At 39.8% G+C, this 17,571-nt stretch overlaps 1 protein-coding gene across 11 annotated transcripts in view; it reads left to right on the forward strand.

Moving 5' to 3' along the window:
* The window catches only part of EPB41L2 (erythrocyte membrane protein band 4.1 like 2), a 123,598-nt gene that overhangs the window by 61,961 nt on the left and 44,066 nt on the right, over nt 1-17,571 (forward strand). For all 11 annotated transcript variants that reach the window (XM_087773309.1, XM_087773307.1, XM_087773315.1 and 8 more), the window contains one exon: nt 11,284-11,388. In XM_087773309.1, the coding sequence (XP_087629435.1) occupies nt 11,284-11,388 (105 nt within the window). The remainder of the gene's footprint in view (nt 1-11,283; nt 11,389-17,571) is intronic.

Here is a 17,571-nt window from a genome sequence, read left to right on the forward strand (position 1 = left end):
TACCCTTCTAGTTTCTTTGCCCCTTGTATGTTTTGTATATTGATAATTACTTTAAGTTCTTTTTTGCAGCCACCTAGTTTTGTTTGACAATGGATTTATTTCTTCTGGCTTGTTTTTGCATGTCTTTCCCTTTCCCCAGGGCATGCCTAACATGGTTGATGTTTGGCTTCCAACATAAAGCACATCTTGGATATTTCTCTTTTTTGAGGGTTACTTTGTAAATTAATCTATCACCTCTGAGAATAAACTGTTTGTTCTTTTGCCCTTAGAACTCTTTGTTTTGCCTTAATAGGTCTTCTGACTGGTGTCAACTTGCCAGCTTGAACTTTAAGTCAATAATTCTTTTCCTACAGAACTGTTTAAACAGTTATTTCGGCTTCTTTCGTGATGACTTCCTTCAGTGTTTTTCTCATCTATCTTTGTACTTTTATTACTTTGCTTTTGTAGATGCAAATTTGAAGGACCTGGTTTATCGTCTTTTTCTTGAGTACAGCTTCTGCGGTTATGCTTGTCTGAATGCCAGTGTAGATACAACATTAAAGGTACTCCACTATTGCCCAGAAAAGTCCATGACCTGTCAGCATAATGAAGCTAGGCCTTGTCTGGGTGAAACCTATTCCTCGGTTCATTGTAACTTGAAATTCTTACTGTAGTGTTCTGTGGTCTTTGATTCCTGACCCCCTCAAAATGAACTGTAGTCAATTCTACTATCAGTGTCTCTGCATTGTTATCCTGGATAGTTGATAAAATATGTCTCAGTGGTCTGTAAATGATTATTCTGTATCTTGGTTACTTGCTCCGAGGAATTAAAAACTTTAAGTGGGAGTAGTGTTATGAATTTTGATACCAGTGACTCTTCAAACTTGCTTTATTTTGGTTTTTTTTTGGGGAATCCAGAAAGTTTCATAAGGAAGCAAAATAACCTCCATTGAAATGTTACATTTAAGCCCTTTAACTTTTAGTTTAAAGTGTATAAAGTTCCTTAAGTCCACAGGTTCCGTATTAACAAAATAGATTGATTTTCTGTGTTCTGTAGCTTAATGTAAAAATGTCCAAAGCTCCTTATCTCTTGGAAGCTTCTGAAATATATCACAAAATAATATTATATGGAAGTATTATACTAAAGAAGATGAGTTATGGGTACACAATATGTGCATACACAGATCATGAGCAATTAATCCAATTAATTTATTTTAACCTTAAAACTATTGTAACTCTTAAAGATAATGTCCATGTAGCCTCAGACTCTTCAGAGTAATGTGTGAATGCCTGGAGAGGAGGAAGGAAGAAGAAACTATTGTTTGAATAGTTCTGGAGGAGCACAACTTAAAACAACTTCCACAGGCAGTGAACTGCTAGGAACTTTCAGTTACCTTTTATTACTTTCTTTAAAGAGAGTTCAGTTCACTTATAGGGATAACAACATGTAAGTGTATCAGAGAGACTTGTCAAAGTATGTGAGGATGAAAGATGTTGAGTGGTATTTGCCAAAATTGTAAACGACTTAATCTTTGTGCTTACTTGAAATGACAGAACCATATTAAAGGGTAAAATAACTTAGGTTCATGATTCAATAGTGTAATATTTGTGAGTTGTAATGGCAGGTGAGTTTTAATAGCTTGAGTGACTGGACTGTTGGAATATTTGAGACTTAATTTCTAGAAGCAATATTTTAGTTGTTTTTAGCACAGTGCAAATGACATAATTGTGACCTACTGCTTTCCTGATAATTGACATCTGTGGGAGCAGGTGTAAGTTATTAATCTTTTAGGGTGATTTACATGTGCCTCTTGCTTTAATGAGGGGGTAAAAAAATCAGCTTGCTTTTTTTCCCCTCTTGTTCTGTGGTTTCTTATGTAGTTGAGAGGAAATTTTGTCATTAAATTTGGGATCTGCAATAAAGACTTGTTTAGATTTTCTACTTTAAATATAATCTGGGTTTTAGTAGAGGATAACACAGTTTAAACAAACAAAGAAGTGCTAACTGCATAATGATTATTAGTTAAAAGCAAATGAAGATCCTATGGGGTTTGTTTACTGCATTCAGTCAGTGGTCTAATTAAATATTTCTAACAAAAGGCATTTAAAGGATGCCAGCATTGACCGTATTTTATGCACGTATGAACAAGTGAAATATATTGAGGTTGACATAGGTTCTATGGTTCCTTACAGTTTGCTAATACAAAGTAAAAATATGTTTGCTTAACGTACAATTAAGATCAGTTTTTAACCCTGAATTAAGAAAAGTCTGAATGAACTTGATATGGAACAGATGTTTAATTGTAGTTGAGTTTTGATTTGCAAATCTTTATTTCCTGACTGCTCAGATATGTAGACTAGTGTTTGGAAAAACCTAAGTGGTCTGTTTGAAGTATGACATCTTTTATTTAGAAAAAGAAAAATAGGGATGACATTAAATTTGACACATTTTCAAAATATTAGTCCAGATTCAACAGACACCACTGAAAGTAATGTTTATGTGTGAAGTCATCTCAAAGCCAAAAGATGCTCTCTACATCTCTGCAAAGTTCATGCAGAGGGAACCAAAACCCTTTCACCTCTGGCATCACCACAACCAAATTAATGTAGATGGTGTAAATGCTCTCATTTACATAGTCTTGAATGTACATACCAATTTTGGCACCAACATACAAAATGACAAGAATAGGACCTTCCTTGCTCTTTCAGTACTCAAAATACTAAATCATGAAGGAAAAAGAGATTTGCCAGGGTTTTAGATAAGATCTGAACATCTTCTCACAAATCAAAGTAGGCAAATAACTCTCAGAAAGGTTAAAGTCACAAATGAGCTCTGAAAGTTTTACCGCATGGCTGAAGTGAGTTTTGTATCCCATATAAACACGGCCAACTGCGCAGCTTGGTTTCAGTGGGAAAAGGGGATGTCACAGTGATAGCAGCACTCAGCTATTTTTACAGTTTGGAGGAGTCATCATTTGCCTCACTGTGCTTTGGGCATGGATCCAAATGTTCTAGGTCTGAAAACAACCAACGTTTCCACCACACCAGTCTAACTTCTGCTCACATCTTTTTTAAAGCCTGTGTTAATTCCATGGTGGTCTATTGGCACCATCCAGCCCAACCTATGGCTCTGGTTACACTTTGGCTTTCCTCCAGGCTGCCAAAATCACCCCCCTTACACCCCTGGAAAAGGGTTTGTGTCCAGACAGATCAAGTCCCTGGTCCTCCACACTGCGTGGCAGTGATGGATGTAAGCACTGGTGCATAGAGGGGGTGGCTAATAAGGGTGGTCTCTGGGCTGCAGGGTTGGCTTCTGCCGTGGCCTGACAGAAGAGTAACAGCACTGGGTGTGTCCTTGGGAGCTGAGTGGGAGAGGATGCATTGGGGATGCCTGGCAGCTGTGCCCAGTGCACGGCCACCAAGGGCAGGGACAGCCCCCTGGGCCTCCTGGGCACAGGGACTGCCTCAGCGCCAGCACTCCAAAGGTCTTCCTCTCAAGGATGCTGGGTGCAGGGGCAGTGGCTGGGGCTGCAGGGGGCCCCGTCACCCCCATGTCAAAGTGCCACCCAGCACTATCCAAAGGCAGGATAAAGGGGGCATCCTCCTGTGTCTTGCTGCCAGCCTGCCCAGCTTTGCTGTCGGGACAGAGCTGGCCCAGGGGCAGCCCAGAGACATCTGAGAGGAAGTCCTTGAGGAACCAGTGGAATTACTTGGAGAAGGGGACTGAGGGAGGAAGACTGGAGGCTGGACAAGGCTGCTGGAGGTTCTCTGCCTCAAGCACAGCTCCTGGCAGGGCCACGTTCAAAGCTCGGCTGATGGACTGAAATCCTGCCTCAGCCTTTGGGGAACAGATGACAGCTCCTCAGAATATGAGAAGAACCACCAACACCTAGAGGTGCCTGAGGGTATCAGGCCTTTTCAGCTGGATAGCAGTGGCAAGACCAAGGGAATGCCTTCTTGAGGAGCACTTCAGAGCCCACTGTCTTCATCCCCTGCAGAGCCAGGGGCAGCAGCTGTAAGAAATGGGATGCAGAGATGTTGCAAGGGGTCTCAGTGCTTTGGAGCACCCACTGGTGTCCTGCCAGGCATGGGTAGGATTCTTGCCTCCAAGGTCAATCAGGCCAGGGGCATTTTGCTGCTCTTAGAAGCCCCTGAGATGGCTCAAGTCTGAGGGAGAACAGGGGTTGGGCATCTCCTGGGAGGCATGACGAACCTGTGGGACAAAGAGACAGGTTTTGCTCACATGCTCAGGAAATAGCCGATCGCCAGTGCTGGGGTCAGGAAGGAATTTTCCCCCAGGGCACATTGGCACTGGTCCCTGGGCTTTTTTTGTCTTCCTCTGCAGCACTGAGCATGACCACTTGTCAGGGCTCCTTTGGTCCATTTTGGCTAGGTTACTGCCTGCTGCTCATGGACCATAAAAACGGCCTCTTGTGCCCCGCAGTGAGGGGAACAAGGCTTTTTTTTTTCCCCAGAGTGGGCTGGCAATGGTCCCCAGGGTTTTTTTGCTTTCCTCAGCAACATTGAGCATGGCCCCTTGCTAGGGCTTCTTTGGGCCATTTTGGCTAGGTTCTTGCCTGCTGCTCTTGCATCTCCAAGGTACCACTCATGCCCTGGCTCTCTCCAGCTCTCTTTGACATTGCAAGTTTGTAGCGGGAGTGAGCTCTGGTATTCCCTTGGTTTGGTTTCCCCAGGTGTTCTTGCTTGTGCAAAACAGCCTGTGCTGGACAGGGCTCCATGCTTGCTGCACCATCAGGAGCTGCCACTTTTCAGCTCTCCCTGCATACAATGCAAGCACGAGGCAGGCACGGCCATGCATCACTGGCCAAGAAGCACAGCAGAGCAATTTTTTGCAGCCAAAAAGTATGCTTGTCATTGATATGTGTCATACTTCTGAAAATACCTGAGGGTACCACACACCTCTTCTTCTTTTGTGTATGATTGGTACTGATCTGCATTCTTCAGGTTCTCGTTCCTCAGGAAACAGGGACTGCTTGGCCTTTATTCCTGCTTCTACTTTCTGTGACTTGTCTTTGCCAGACTGCAAGGGATCATTTTTTTCAACCTAAACTGAAGAATTCATCAGCCTGCTCCTGGCTACACATGTGCATTGTGTTAATGCTTGTGAGCACCAGTCCTTAAACAGATTCAGAAAAATAAAATAAATCAAATCAAATCCTGTTTCCACTTGTAACCTTTGTGAGATGTGTCCTTGAAAGTGGTTTTGGAGCTGAAAAAGCCCTGCCACTTCAGGCAGAGAAGTCTCATCGTTATTCATGGCGAGCACAGGCAATAGAATAGTTATGCTATGTTATGCATATAGTTCTGCAGGACAGCCTATGACCTAGGCCTGAGGGTTCCATCCAGGAGAGCAGCTCTCTGCAGTGCAGGTCCCAGGCCCATCCAGGAGACAGGGCTGGAGATGGGCATACCTACAACATTGCTCAGGCAGGTACTGTAGGTCCCAGGCTGAGCTGAGACATGTCCCCAGCACCCTTGGCAGGAGATGGTGTGGGTGGGGGTCTCAGGAGAGGTCGGTTCCAGACATTGAGGCCTATGAGCACCCCCAGAACCCTGGCAGAAGTAGACTTGCACTGCCTATGTGCTCTCCTTTAGACATTTATGGTTGGCCACTTTGGAGACCAAGTATTGGGCTAGATGGACCTTCACTCTGATGGAGTACTGTTGTTCTCAGGCTCTTTTCCTTTATTGTGTTTTTCCAAGGGAAATGGCTCAGGCATTTCTAAAAATGAATACAAGGAGAAAAAAAAAAAATCCATAGGGAAATAACAGGTATTGCTCATCTCAAAAAGGTTTGCAACCATTTAGTTCAGGAGCATGTCCTCCTTCAGACCGAGGACTTGATCTTTCATAGAATCATTAAGGTTGGAAAGGACTTCTGAGATCATAGATTCCAACCATTAACCTAACTGCCTGGTCCACCTCTAAACCGTGTCCCTGAGGACCACATCCACATGTTTTTTGAATACTTCCAGGGACTGTGATTGCACCACTTCCCTGGGCAGTCTGTTCCAATGCCTAACCATTCTTTCGGTGAAGAAATTTTTCCTAATATCTAATCTAAATCTCCCCTGACACAACTTGAGCCTATTTCCTCTTGTCCTATCGCTTGTTACTTGGGAGAAGAGACTGACCCCCACCTCGCTACAACCTCCTTTCAGGTAGGTATAGAAAGCAGTAAGATCTTTCCTCAGCCTCCTCTTCTCCAAGCTAAACAACCCCAGCTCCCTCAGCCGCTCCTCATAAGACTTGTGCTCTAGACCCTTCACCAACTTCGTTGCCCTCCTCTGGACACGCTCCAGCACCTCGATGTCCTTCTGGTAGTGAGGGGCCCAAAACTGAACACAGTATTCGAGGTGCGGCCTCACCACTGCCGAGTACAGGGGCGCTATCACCTTCCTGGTCCTGCTGGCCACACTATTTCTGATACCAGCCAGGATGCCATTTGAGCCTCGCTAGTGTCAGAGATGTGGGTTTTTGCCATCCTGTGGAAACCCAGCTAAACTGGATGAACACAGAAGACTTTCAGAAACCGTACTTCACATGTGCTTTTTTCAAATTTGTTCAGACGGTTAAATTATCTCGATGATCCACAGCTCTCACCCCCATCAGAAGGTACATGCATCCTTCCCACAAAGGGACAGAGCCAATGCCTAGGCTGGGACATGGTTACTCATTCAATCCTTTCTACTAGGGCAGAGCTGGGAAGAAATGTCATCAGAGATTTTCTCAGCATGTACTGGTAGGGAAAGGAGGAGGTAGGAAGAAGAATAGAATAGAATATTTTTTTAGTTGGAAGAGACCTACGACGATCATCTAGTCCAACTGCCTCACCAATTTAGGGCTGACCAAAAGTTAAAGCGCATTATTAAAAGAGCATTGTCCAAATGCCTCTTAAACACTGACAGGCTTGGGGCTTTGACCACCTCTCTAGGACGCCTGTTCCAGTATTTGACCACTCTCTCGGTAAAGAAATGCTTCCTAATGTCCAGTCTAAACCTCCCTGGTGCAGCGTTGAACCATTCCCACGCATCCTATCGCTGGATTCCAGGGAGATCAGCATCTCCCCCTCCACGTCCCCTCCTCAGGAAGCTGTAGAGAGCAATGAGGTCACCCCTCAGCCTCCTTTTCTCCAAACTAGACAAGCCTAAAGTCCTTAGCCGCTCCTTGTAACACGTGCGTTCCAGCCCTTTCACCAGCTGTGTTGCCCTCCTCTGCATGCATTCAAGGACCTTGCAGTTCTGGGCCCCAGAGGGCTGTGACACAGTACTCAAGGTGAGGCCACACCAGTGCTGAATACAACAGGACAATCATCTCTTCTGACCGACTGGTTACGCTGTGTTTGATGCACCCCAGGGTGCGGTTTGCCCTCTTGGCTACCAGGGCACACTGCTGACTCCTATTGAGCCTGCTGCCGCCGACCAGCACCTCCAGATCCCTTTCTGCAGGGCTGCTCTCCAGCCACTCCTCACCCGATTTATACTTGTGCCTGGCGTTCCTCTGTTCTAGGTGCAGAACCTGGCACTTGTTAAATTTCATGCCGCTGATGATTGCTTGATGCTCCAATCTATCTAGATCCCTCTGCAAGGCCTCTTGTCCTTTGAGAGAGTCCGCAGCACCTCCCAGTTTGGTATCATCAGCAAACTTGCTAATGGTGCATGCAACTCCTGCATCCAGATCATTGATAAAAATATCGAACAGAAGTAGTAGCCAGAAGGAACATTGCTAGTGTTTATATTGCGTTTGTAGCTGGCAACTCTTTTATAGCCAAACAGATCCGTAATATCCTATTCTAATTCCCAACTGCATAGAAATTTCCATTCTGTATGTCTGCTGCAATTGCTTTGCTCTGGTTTGCTCTTCTTGTGAGAAGGAGGTAAAGGACCGAAACCTTGTTACCCCTGGTTTTATGAAGTGGTTGTATTATGAGGTAGCATCTGTGGTGTCTAAACGCAGACTTGGAATTGGTACTGGAATAACTTTGGTTGCATACATTCTTTCTGTGTTCTCACTTAAAAAAAAAAACATAACTTGGGGGGCAATACAGAATACTGCTGTTCTGAGTACTGTTGTGTTTTAAACTACTAACTCTGCGAGCCTGTCCTCACTTCTCAGCCTCTTTGTATAGCTAGGCTAAATATGCCTCCCTTCTTGTGGGGGCTGAGTATGGACTTACGTTTTTACTGCCATTTCAGCATTAGAATCTGGGATAAGGAGATTTCCTTGTTTGCAGTGCTAATGTTTGCTGTGCAATATACACATATATGTGTGTATACCTGTACATGAATGCGTATCTATACATACATACATCTATAAGGCTAGTGATCATCATTTTACATCTTGGTTGTGACTATCACTTGACACCGCAGTCAACGGGTAGAGAAAGAAACAGAAACCAGTTTAAAGAGTAACATTAAACTGTGCAAACCATGATGCTGCCTTCTTAGAGTCCCCTGCTCTTCTATTAAACAGTTTCTAACTTCTGAAATGACTGGATCACAACAGTTGTCTTCTCTGTGCAACTTCAGTTCTTGTTTAGAGACACTCTCCTAGGAGCATGGGGTTTTCCAGAAAAATTATATGTTATTATATAATTTAAACTGTCCCCAAAGGGATTACAAAGAAATTGCACTTGAAAAGATTGGTTTTGCAAATCAAATACTTTTGCAGATTTAAAAAACTATATCACAATATAAAAAAAAGTATTTAATAACTAGGAGTCTTTTAATTTTACAAGTAGGATTTTATAATGAGAACCATTGGTGATACTGAGAGGCTTCTTATGCTTTTGAATCCACAACAGAGCTCTATAAATGTCACTTTCTGATGCTCTAACTTCTTTGTATCATGCTGCTGTCTGGAATGTAGACTAACATAACTTGGCCTTCATGGCATGGGGGTGTTTTTCCTTATGTGGAAGAGCTATAAATTTACAAAAAGATCTTTAAAGATACAGTGGACATTGCCAGTGTATCCAAGTTCTGTGTTGACTGTGACTTCCTAAGAAGAAACTGTGCAATATTTTACTGTTACACTTGCAATGTATTTCCTGTAAATTTGGCTGCTTTATGTTTCTGTATGTCAAAGACTTGATATTAACTATGGATTTTAGTTTGTGAGCTTTATAAAAAGCTATGTAATTAGCAACTGACTCCAGATATGGACTTAATGATAGCATCTATTATTTCTGCACTAATCTCTAGATTTCCTTCACTGAAATACGTATACCTGGAACTTGCCTTTACAAGGTTTGATCACTGATGTGCACAGTGATTTAGGGAGAAAAATGATATCTATTACATGCATCTAAGCAGGCTAAGGTTCTTCAAACCCTCTTTTGCTTATACTTTTCCTGCTTTCAGTTTAGCTCTTGTCTATGTTGCTGATTTTTTTATTAAGCTGGAGGTGAGGCTGTCAAAAAAACTAAGTGGTTACTTCAGATTCTTAGGGCAAATAGTCCTCTGTCTTTCTGAAGAATAAAATTTTTGAAAGTACCAAACAAACTTAAGATTCCCAGCTCCCCATTTCAAAAGTGACTCTGACTTCTAAGTTCCACTGCATTGCTGTGATGCTTGTGTTACTAAACGTGCTCATTTTATAAGTTTGTTTCTTTGAAAATTTTCTGATCTTTGGGACTGTAATGTCTGCTGAACAATGCGATCTTGAATAAATAAAGCTTTGGTTTCTTGGGGAATAAAACAACAATGCCTTCACTATTTGCTCAGTGCATACCTTCTTTTCTCCCCCTCCCTCCCCTCCCGGCCTTGATGTTTTGTGCCGTGGAGCGGAGCTGCAGGCAAGCGCCGAGCTGGGGCATATTGTGAGCGCCCTGCCCACAGGGACAATGGCTGCAGTGTCGCCAGGGCCTACACAGGGGCAGTTGATGGCGTTTCTGTGGAATTGCAGTGGTGTATGGCATCTACTGAAATCTGTAGATTAAGCAAATGCAAAAATTCCTTTACGCTGCCAGGCCTCTGAAAATGCCATGTTGTGGCCTCATTGATAAATGCCACAAATAGCAGAACAGTCATGAAGGAGTTGGTTCAACCCGGGAGACTGCATGCCATTCATGTTCAAATTTTAACTGGAGAAAGACATTCTTGTCTTCCCCATCCCTGAGTATGTGTTGTGAGCCGTCTGCTCTAAAACTTTGTCTCCTGTCAGCTGCCATCTCCAGTACAACAAATCTTTTCCCTAAAACCTGGCGCACAGAAGTAGGGCCTGGGCCTGCGCTTCATTACCAGCACTAGGGAGATATGGGATGCCCTTGTTTATGTTCCCTGTTCCAGGTAGAAGAACAACAGATAAAACTTCAGGACTAACTGCCATTTGCTTAAGCTGTAGTAATACTGAGCTACAGCAAGCAGCCTTTTTAAGTGTGTGTTAAAATGGTGATCAGTCTTCGATTTCTGTTATAAAGTAGCAGACTACAATATTGAAACTAACCTCAAATAAAAATGTGATCTTCATTTTTATTTTTTTTTGTTACTGATTTCTACAAATACTATTTTTAGGAAGAATAAACTTCTCTAAGACTGGTTTTTATTTTTGAGTATCTAATGGATTTGTTGGTTACTGAGAGTTCATAAATCTACAGATATAAGGTAGCCCTTTTTTCTTCTTTTCTGCCCCTCAAAACTTCTGCAATACAGACACCTAGACACGTTGCTTATGTTCTGCTCACACTTGTATGCTACTTCTACTGGTCTGTTCACCAACTTATAGTGGTCTGCTTGTTCTTCTTGTCTCTCAAAGATGATAACGTGCTTTATTTTTCTTGAGAGTTCATATCATATTATTCATAAAAGTCATTGAGAGGTATGCCAAAGTACTAGAAATGCAGAAGTTAACAGAAATTAACACTGTAGGAAATATATTAATTTTTAGAAGATAATGATATAGAAAAAGTTGGCTTATGTGAAGAAGTCTTCCTTATTTTAAAAATAAAGATCCAGAAAAACTAAGAAATATTTAGTGACACTTAATGGTGCAAAATATTTACATCAATTTAGGTACTGAATTTTCCTTGTGCATTCAAGTCAATTTTTTTGATAAATTGAAAAAAAATTGCAATGTCTTTATTTTTGTCAGTGATATGTATAGCTTTCAAAATATGGTGAACAGTGTATCATAAGAAAGCTACAGCTTTATAATCTATTTTATTGATATTTCAGATTTTCCTGACTAATACCATCGAATAACAGTACCTGTAATTAAGGATTTTACTGATAGACTGATAGTACTTTTTTTTTTCTTTTTTTCTTTTCTTTTTTTTTTTTTCAGAAAAGAGCAAAAGGCCAAGTGCTGTTTGACAAAGTGTGTGAACATCTCAATTTACTGGAAAAAGACTATTTTGGGCTGTTGTTTTATGAGAATTCAGAACAGAAGGTAAGCCTATATGAGGGTTTTGTTTGTTTTTCTATATTGCTACTAACTTCAATAGTTTAGTGAGGTATATTGTATTAAATGTATACCATTACAAACATTTGAGTAAACTGTTGCAAAATGTCAATTCTAGTCTGCTGTAAACTTGCAACATGTGCAGGATACTAATGCTTATGTTGATACCTAACAAAGTACCCTTTCATTATTTAAAGTAAGGGAATTGCATTTTTGAGAAAACTAATTGAGTAATTGCTAGGCTTTATAGTAATACAGGAAAATAGTATAGTAAACCAGTATGCCATCCCTGCAAGTGAGGATAGGAAATTTTAACTAATATCTTTGCCTGTTAAGGCAAAGTCTGACAACTGCCCAAATTTCTGAAAGTCTGACAACTTCCCAAATTTCTGAAAACTTTAATTATTTACTTTTTTAAAAAAAACAAGCAAACAAACTTGGGATGATAAATAATAATAAATAATAATAATAATAAAAAAAAAATCTTCTACCTGACTTTCCAATAACTTAGCTGCCTTTTCTCATTTAAGTTTAATAATGCTTTGAACAGGAACATGAAGGAAATCTTGCCCATAAGTCTGTAACTATTAGGCCTTTGAGTTCCTTTTTTATTAATTTTAAGCTTAAAGAAAATTTTGGCATTTGTAAAGATGAGACTGGAGCTAGCCCATCACCAGTATTGGATGCTAATTTTACGAATTAATGGTGTTTTGATATGACTACATTCAAAAGGATCTCTTAAATACTACTGGTAACTTATTTTCAGTCTTCTTTTGCGCTTGCTTATATGTTGGATGGTCGAGCACATCTAGACTGCTGAGCTTAGATCAGTTGGTGGCATTCATTCCACTAATTACCAAAAGCCAATTTAGCTTTTCCCAGCATCTGAACATTTACAGTTAGTTATGGGCCGGCTGTCGCTTTGTCTGTGAACTAAAGATATACCTGTAGTCATCTTTTTCCTTATAAAGAAAACAGACTAATAATTACAAATTGAAGTAGAAAAATTTGTATTTCCTTTTGATTTCTGTATTTGTATCAGGAAACATCATTACACGAGTGCTAAGTCTAGAAGCTCTTGCTTTTTTTCTGTCATCTTTCTCATCCCGTTATTGTGTTTGAAATGAAGTCTAATGTAGTGGTCTGGATAAATCTGAATTTCTGACAACTTCCATTCAAATACAGTTGTTTGCTAGTTACTTGCTTTGCTACAAGGCTTTCTGTGCAGCATTGAGCGAAATACTCAATCCCTCTGTATTAAAAATCCCGATATACAAAATGGGCTTGATGTATTTTTACTTGGATATTTTATTTTTGTTCTTGATTTGTAAACCATTTATAGAAATGAGAACTTCTTTGGTGTAACAATGAAGAGCATCTCAGTTAATCCTCTGAGTAACATCATTATCTTAATTGTTATTTGTTGTTATCACATGCTGTCCCTTTATTTGTGCTACTTGCTATTGAAAATCTACACTGTACACACAATAAAACAACAGTCTGATCTCTGGGAAGAGAGGAAAGATCTAATAGCAGACCTGGGATCCTTGAACTATACCAGGAAATAGCCCACTTGAGTAGATCATAGGAGGTGGAATACGGAGCCTTTGGCTTTAGAAAGTAGAGCAAGAACTTTTGGATTGGTGTAGAGTTATGTCTTTTTTTTTCCCTTTTTTTTCCCTTTTTTTTCCCTTTTTTTCCTTTTTTTTCCTTTTTTTTCCTTTTTTTCCTTTTTTTCCTTTTTTCCTTTTTTCCTTTTTTTCCTTTTTTTCCTTTTTTCCTTTTTTCCTTTTTTCCTTTTTTTCCTTTTTTCCTTTTTTCCTTTTTCCTTTTTTCCTTTTTTTCCTTTTTTCTTTTTTCTTTTTTTTTCTCCTTTTTTTTTCTTTTTTTTTCTTTTTTAATGTGCTTCTGATTGGACTAAGAGATTTGTTGGTATTCCTCAGTCATGTGAATGGAGGAATAGAGTACTGCACCTTAAAAAGAGCCCATCTGTTTTTTCAAATGTCTTTATCCTTGGAGATACTAAAAACTTGAGTTACCTCCAGAGGTCCCTTTCAGCCTGAATGAGGCCTTGAGCTCCCTATCCATTGACTATGGAGGTGCTACTGTAGCAACACTCAGAAATGCGGTATTTACATAAATTAAGCAAGAAATATATGGGGCCCCTGTGGTTCAATTATTTATATGCCCAGGCTAAGTCTAGCACTCTATTCAAGAGAAGAGTAGACCATTTGTCACCTGAACTATGGACAGTAGCAGCCTTTTATTTAAAAATTTCTGGAGAAATCTGGTCCAATTTGTTATGAAGACTAAAAAAACACAGTTGTTGGATTTTTTCTTCTTCATACAAATAAGTTCTTAGTGTTATTTGGAGAAACTTAGAATGGAGTCTTTCCTAGCAGATTCGCATTTCCCACCTCCTACTTTCTATTGCAGAATTAAGCTTAATTTATGGTGAACTGCAGGAATGAAAAGATTTTGAATGTCAGTGAGTAACAGTGAAGGAGGGGTTTATTTTAGATATTTCCTGGCTGGATAGCCCATATGCCCTAGATTGTACCCAAAGTGCCATTATGTGGATGGTACTATGCCTCTGGTGCAGCTCTAAGTTGTGACTACCAGGTGAGTGGGAATACCCAGCTTTTCAAAGAAGAATTTGAAAACCTGGGCTTTGGCATGAATTATTCACTTGGCTAAGTGCTTACAGTCTTTTATGGGTTGGACAGCCTGTACTGTAACGTGCACGTTTATTTAGGCTTGCTTATTTTTACTGCTATTGTCACTCAAGTTACCTAATTCAAAGCTACTGCTTTTGTACAACACCGTGTTTGGAAGTTCTTACACCGGTTATGGTATAAACATATCCTGATAATGTGAAGGGTAGCTACTGCAGTATCTTAATATGGCAAAATTACTGGTTATGTGCTGAGAAAGTTCCCCCTCCCCAACTGCCATTTGAACTTACCTTTCATGCAGGTAAGTTTGAAATTGTTTAGCTACACAGAATGTGCTCAGTGAGATTGTAGCACTCATTTTTGTTATTAAAGGGATTTTTTAATACATGGATGAAGAATTTTTAAATTGTTTTCAGTATATTTGTGGTATGTTTTTAATGAATGCTTCTGTCTTAGGATGTTTAAATGTCTCAACCTTTTTTCATTCTTTTAAAAAAGGAAAAAACATTTAACGTTTTATGTTTTGATTTAATTAATAGATGGAAGTGTGGGGGGGTTGAGCAGTTGTGTTCAGCAAGAGCTTCCAAAAAAAGCTTGGGGACTTGGAACTTTTACTGGTTTTAGGGACTTCTCTTTTGTTCACCTCTGTAGTAAGTTTGAACTCTTTTTTTCATCTCAGTACAAGTTCTTTCTGATGCATTTTTTCTCCTGTTATGACTGTTGCCTCTTCAGATTAAAATGCCACAAATCTCTGACCTCCAGGCCAGTCAGTACTAAATGCTGAATGATGTGTTTTTCTCATTCTTGTCCACTCATCACAGCCACCATTTATGAGCCAGCTGTTGAACTCGACAGCAGCTGTGGGGTGTGGAAACTGAATGCCAGGCACTCTTTTGAATTAGAGCTGCTCCCTAATGCACCATCGGGGTACCATTGGAGGAGGAGTCCCATTAAGTTTTTTCTATGGGTGTTCTGTGCAGCTGGGAGAGATGTTGTGTCTTCAAATCAGACTGATTTTTTGTTAGCTTTAATACACATTTTAAAACTATTTAGGTCAAATTACTCCCTGATGATTTCTTTCATTGTTTTGCAAATGTTAAATTTATTGGTCTGAAGTCTAGTTAGCGATTTCATTGCATTACACACTCAAAAGTTCATGAATACGCCATTCACGCTGAAATTGGTCTGCAGAAGCATTAGAAAGCTTCTGCTCTTATGTTCTGGACGCCAGCTGGAAATGCTGCTTTTCTGGATTTGTACAAAATACTTTTGTACTGGTAGAGAACATTTTGTTGTTCTTTGACAATTCATTACTTTGTCTCATCTATAACCTTACCATTCACAAATTAAACAAATAGATTTCTGCCTACTGGAGCAAAGTAGTGTGTATACACTTTGTCTTTTGTTTTGAAAGACAGACCTGTCTATTCTGCATTAAGAGGTCTATTTCAGGGTAGATTCTTTCAATACTGTTTGTTTTATCCATAACAAAAGGCACAGATGCAAAAAACCCCACCCCTGTAATTATGCATATAAATGAAATGTAAGCATCTGATTTTATTTGACAGAACAGTAATGAAAGTTGGTGGCAAAGTCTGCTTCCAATAAGCTCACTCCAGGTTTGGAAAATCAGAAAATGAACTGTGTAACTTCTGTAAAGAAAGGATTATTCTTCTCCTCTTGCAGCATATTCTGTATTCTATGTTCTTTTCTCCTGCTTTATATTGATAGAAGTTAAAGCACTGAAAATAACATATACTCAGGAATCCTAGTTTTCTGCTGTAGTTATGCCATGCTATATTCTATACTTATTTACTTTATTTACTTTATACTATACTTTATCTAAATTTTAAGAGTTTAAGCTACTTTTAGTTATCTTTGTAATTGGAAGAATATCGCTGTGTATCATTTCATTTAAACCTAGGATAACTGTAGCTGAAGTGAGTCTCAGCTAAAATTATTTGAAGACTTCCGTTGTCTTCCAAGGCCTTTCCAGGTCAAGGCTCTTCCAACAGATAGCAGCTTTTCTGACTGAAGCAGAATAAATGGTGTCCAGATTTTTTGGAGGGGTGTTTTATATCTCTTCCTTTGTAACGATGTTATAGACTGTGCATCTCTCTGGAAGAATTATAGTAGCTATGAAATGTAGAGGTCACAGACTTCTTAAAGCAAGAAATGTGAAAGTATTCTGGTTTTTTTTCATTACATCTGTAAAAATGGTAAAAAGGGATTTTTGCATTTAATTTATAAACTGTATTTGTCTAATATATACATGCTGCATTTATGATGAAATCAACTTGGACCAAGGTCATTTACAACAGGGAACATTTTGGGTCATATTCAGAGAAGCCACATCCTTTATCAGCAGAGGTGATCTACATTAAGGATTTGCATGAGTGCAAAAACATATAGTTCCATATTCTTCTAATCCATACAGACCCATAAAACTGTAGCCTAGCATGTTTTGTCTCCTTGAAATAAATTTGATTTTGGGTGGAAAAGCCTGTAATAAAGACTGAGGGATATGGTATTGGAAGACAATTGTTGCATCTGGAGTTAGGTACCATAGCCTGAAAGGTGAGTCACATTATACCCAGTATCCACTACATGGTTACATTAGGCAAGAAACACTGGTAGAGATATGCCTTTAGCAACATTTGTCCTGGCACTGAGGTCTCCTCCGACTTTAAAGCTGCTAATATGTGCAGTGGTTTGCAAATGCAAATGTTGTCCTTGACCTTACAAGTCAGTTGCTAATTCTTCCCTACTTTGCACATCTCTGTCTTTGAAGTGTGCTAAGTGCTGCTGGCAGGCTGGTTGTGTGCATGTGTGTTTCTTCCACGTATATGCTTGTGTATGCGTGTCTGGCCGTGGGAAATAAAGGTTCAAACACTGTATAAAGTAAATTCTCAGTAACTGCAGTTAAAAGGCTTATGTTTCTAGTCTCTCACTCTATCTATTCTCTAACATCTATGGGTAAAATTAGTAAACAGGATTGTCTGAGTTACTGATGAATATACATTACTGATTTCTTAGTCTCACTTCCCAAAGCTATGTTTTTGGATGATCAGTCACAAAAAAAGTCTCTTTGCACATATCAGTAGTAACTGAAATGCTATGAGCTATTTAATAGGTTGCACAGATTATATAAAAATATTTTTGGTATTGGGATAGATCACATTTAATAGTGAGGCATCTAAATATGAAAAAACGACTTTATTTGCATTGCCTAAAGTAGAGCTGAGTATATAGACTTGAACCTTGCCAGTGTATCAGTGTTAACATAACACATGTTCATAGAGAACTTTGCTTTGGGGGAGGTCAGAAAAAAAGTATGAAATTTGATTAGGGCTTTCCAAGCACTTTTGAACGTTATCAGAACTAAACGCATATGCCTTAAGATAAATGATGGCAATAATAAGTCTCTGGAGTTCAAGAGAAGTATTGTCTTAAGTAACTCTACATGGGTGTGTAAGCACAAGTGTGTAGAGATTAC

This window comes from Nipponia nippon, unplaced genomic scaffold (genome assembly GCF_047370975.1).
Source record: "Nipponia nippon isolate SJK-2023a ecotype South Korea unplaced genomic scaffold, ASM4737097v1 scaffold_4, whole genome shotgun sequence".
Lineage (NCBI taxonomy): Eukaryota > Metazoa > Chordata > Aves > Pelecaniformes > Threskiornithidae > Nipponia > Nipponia nippon.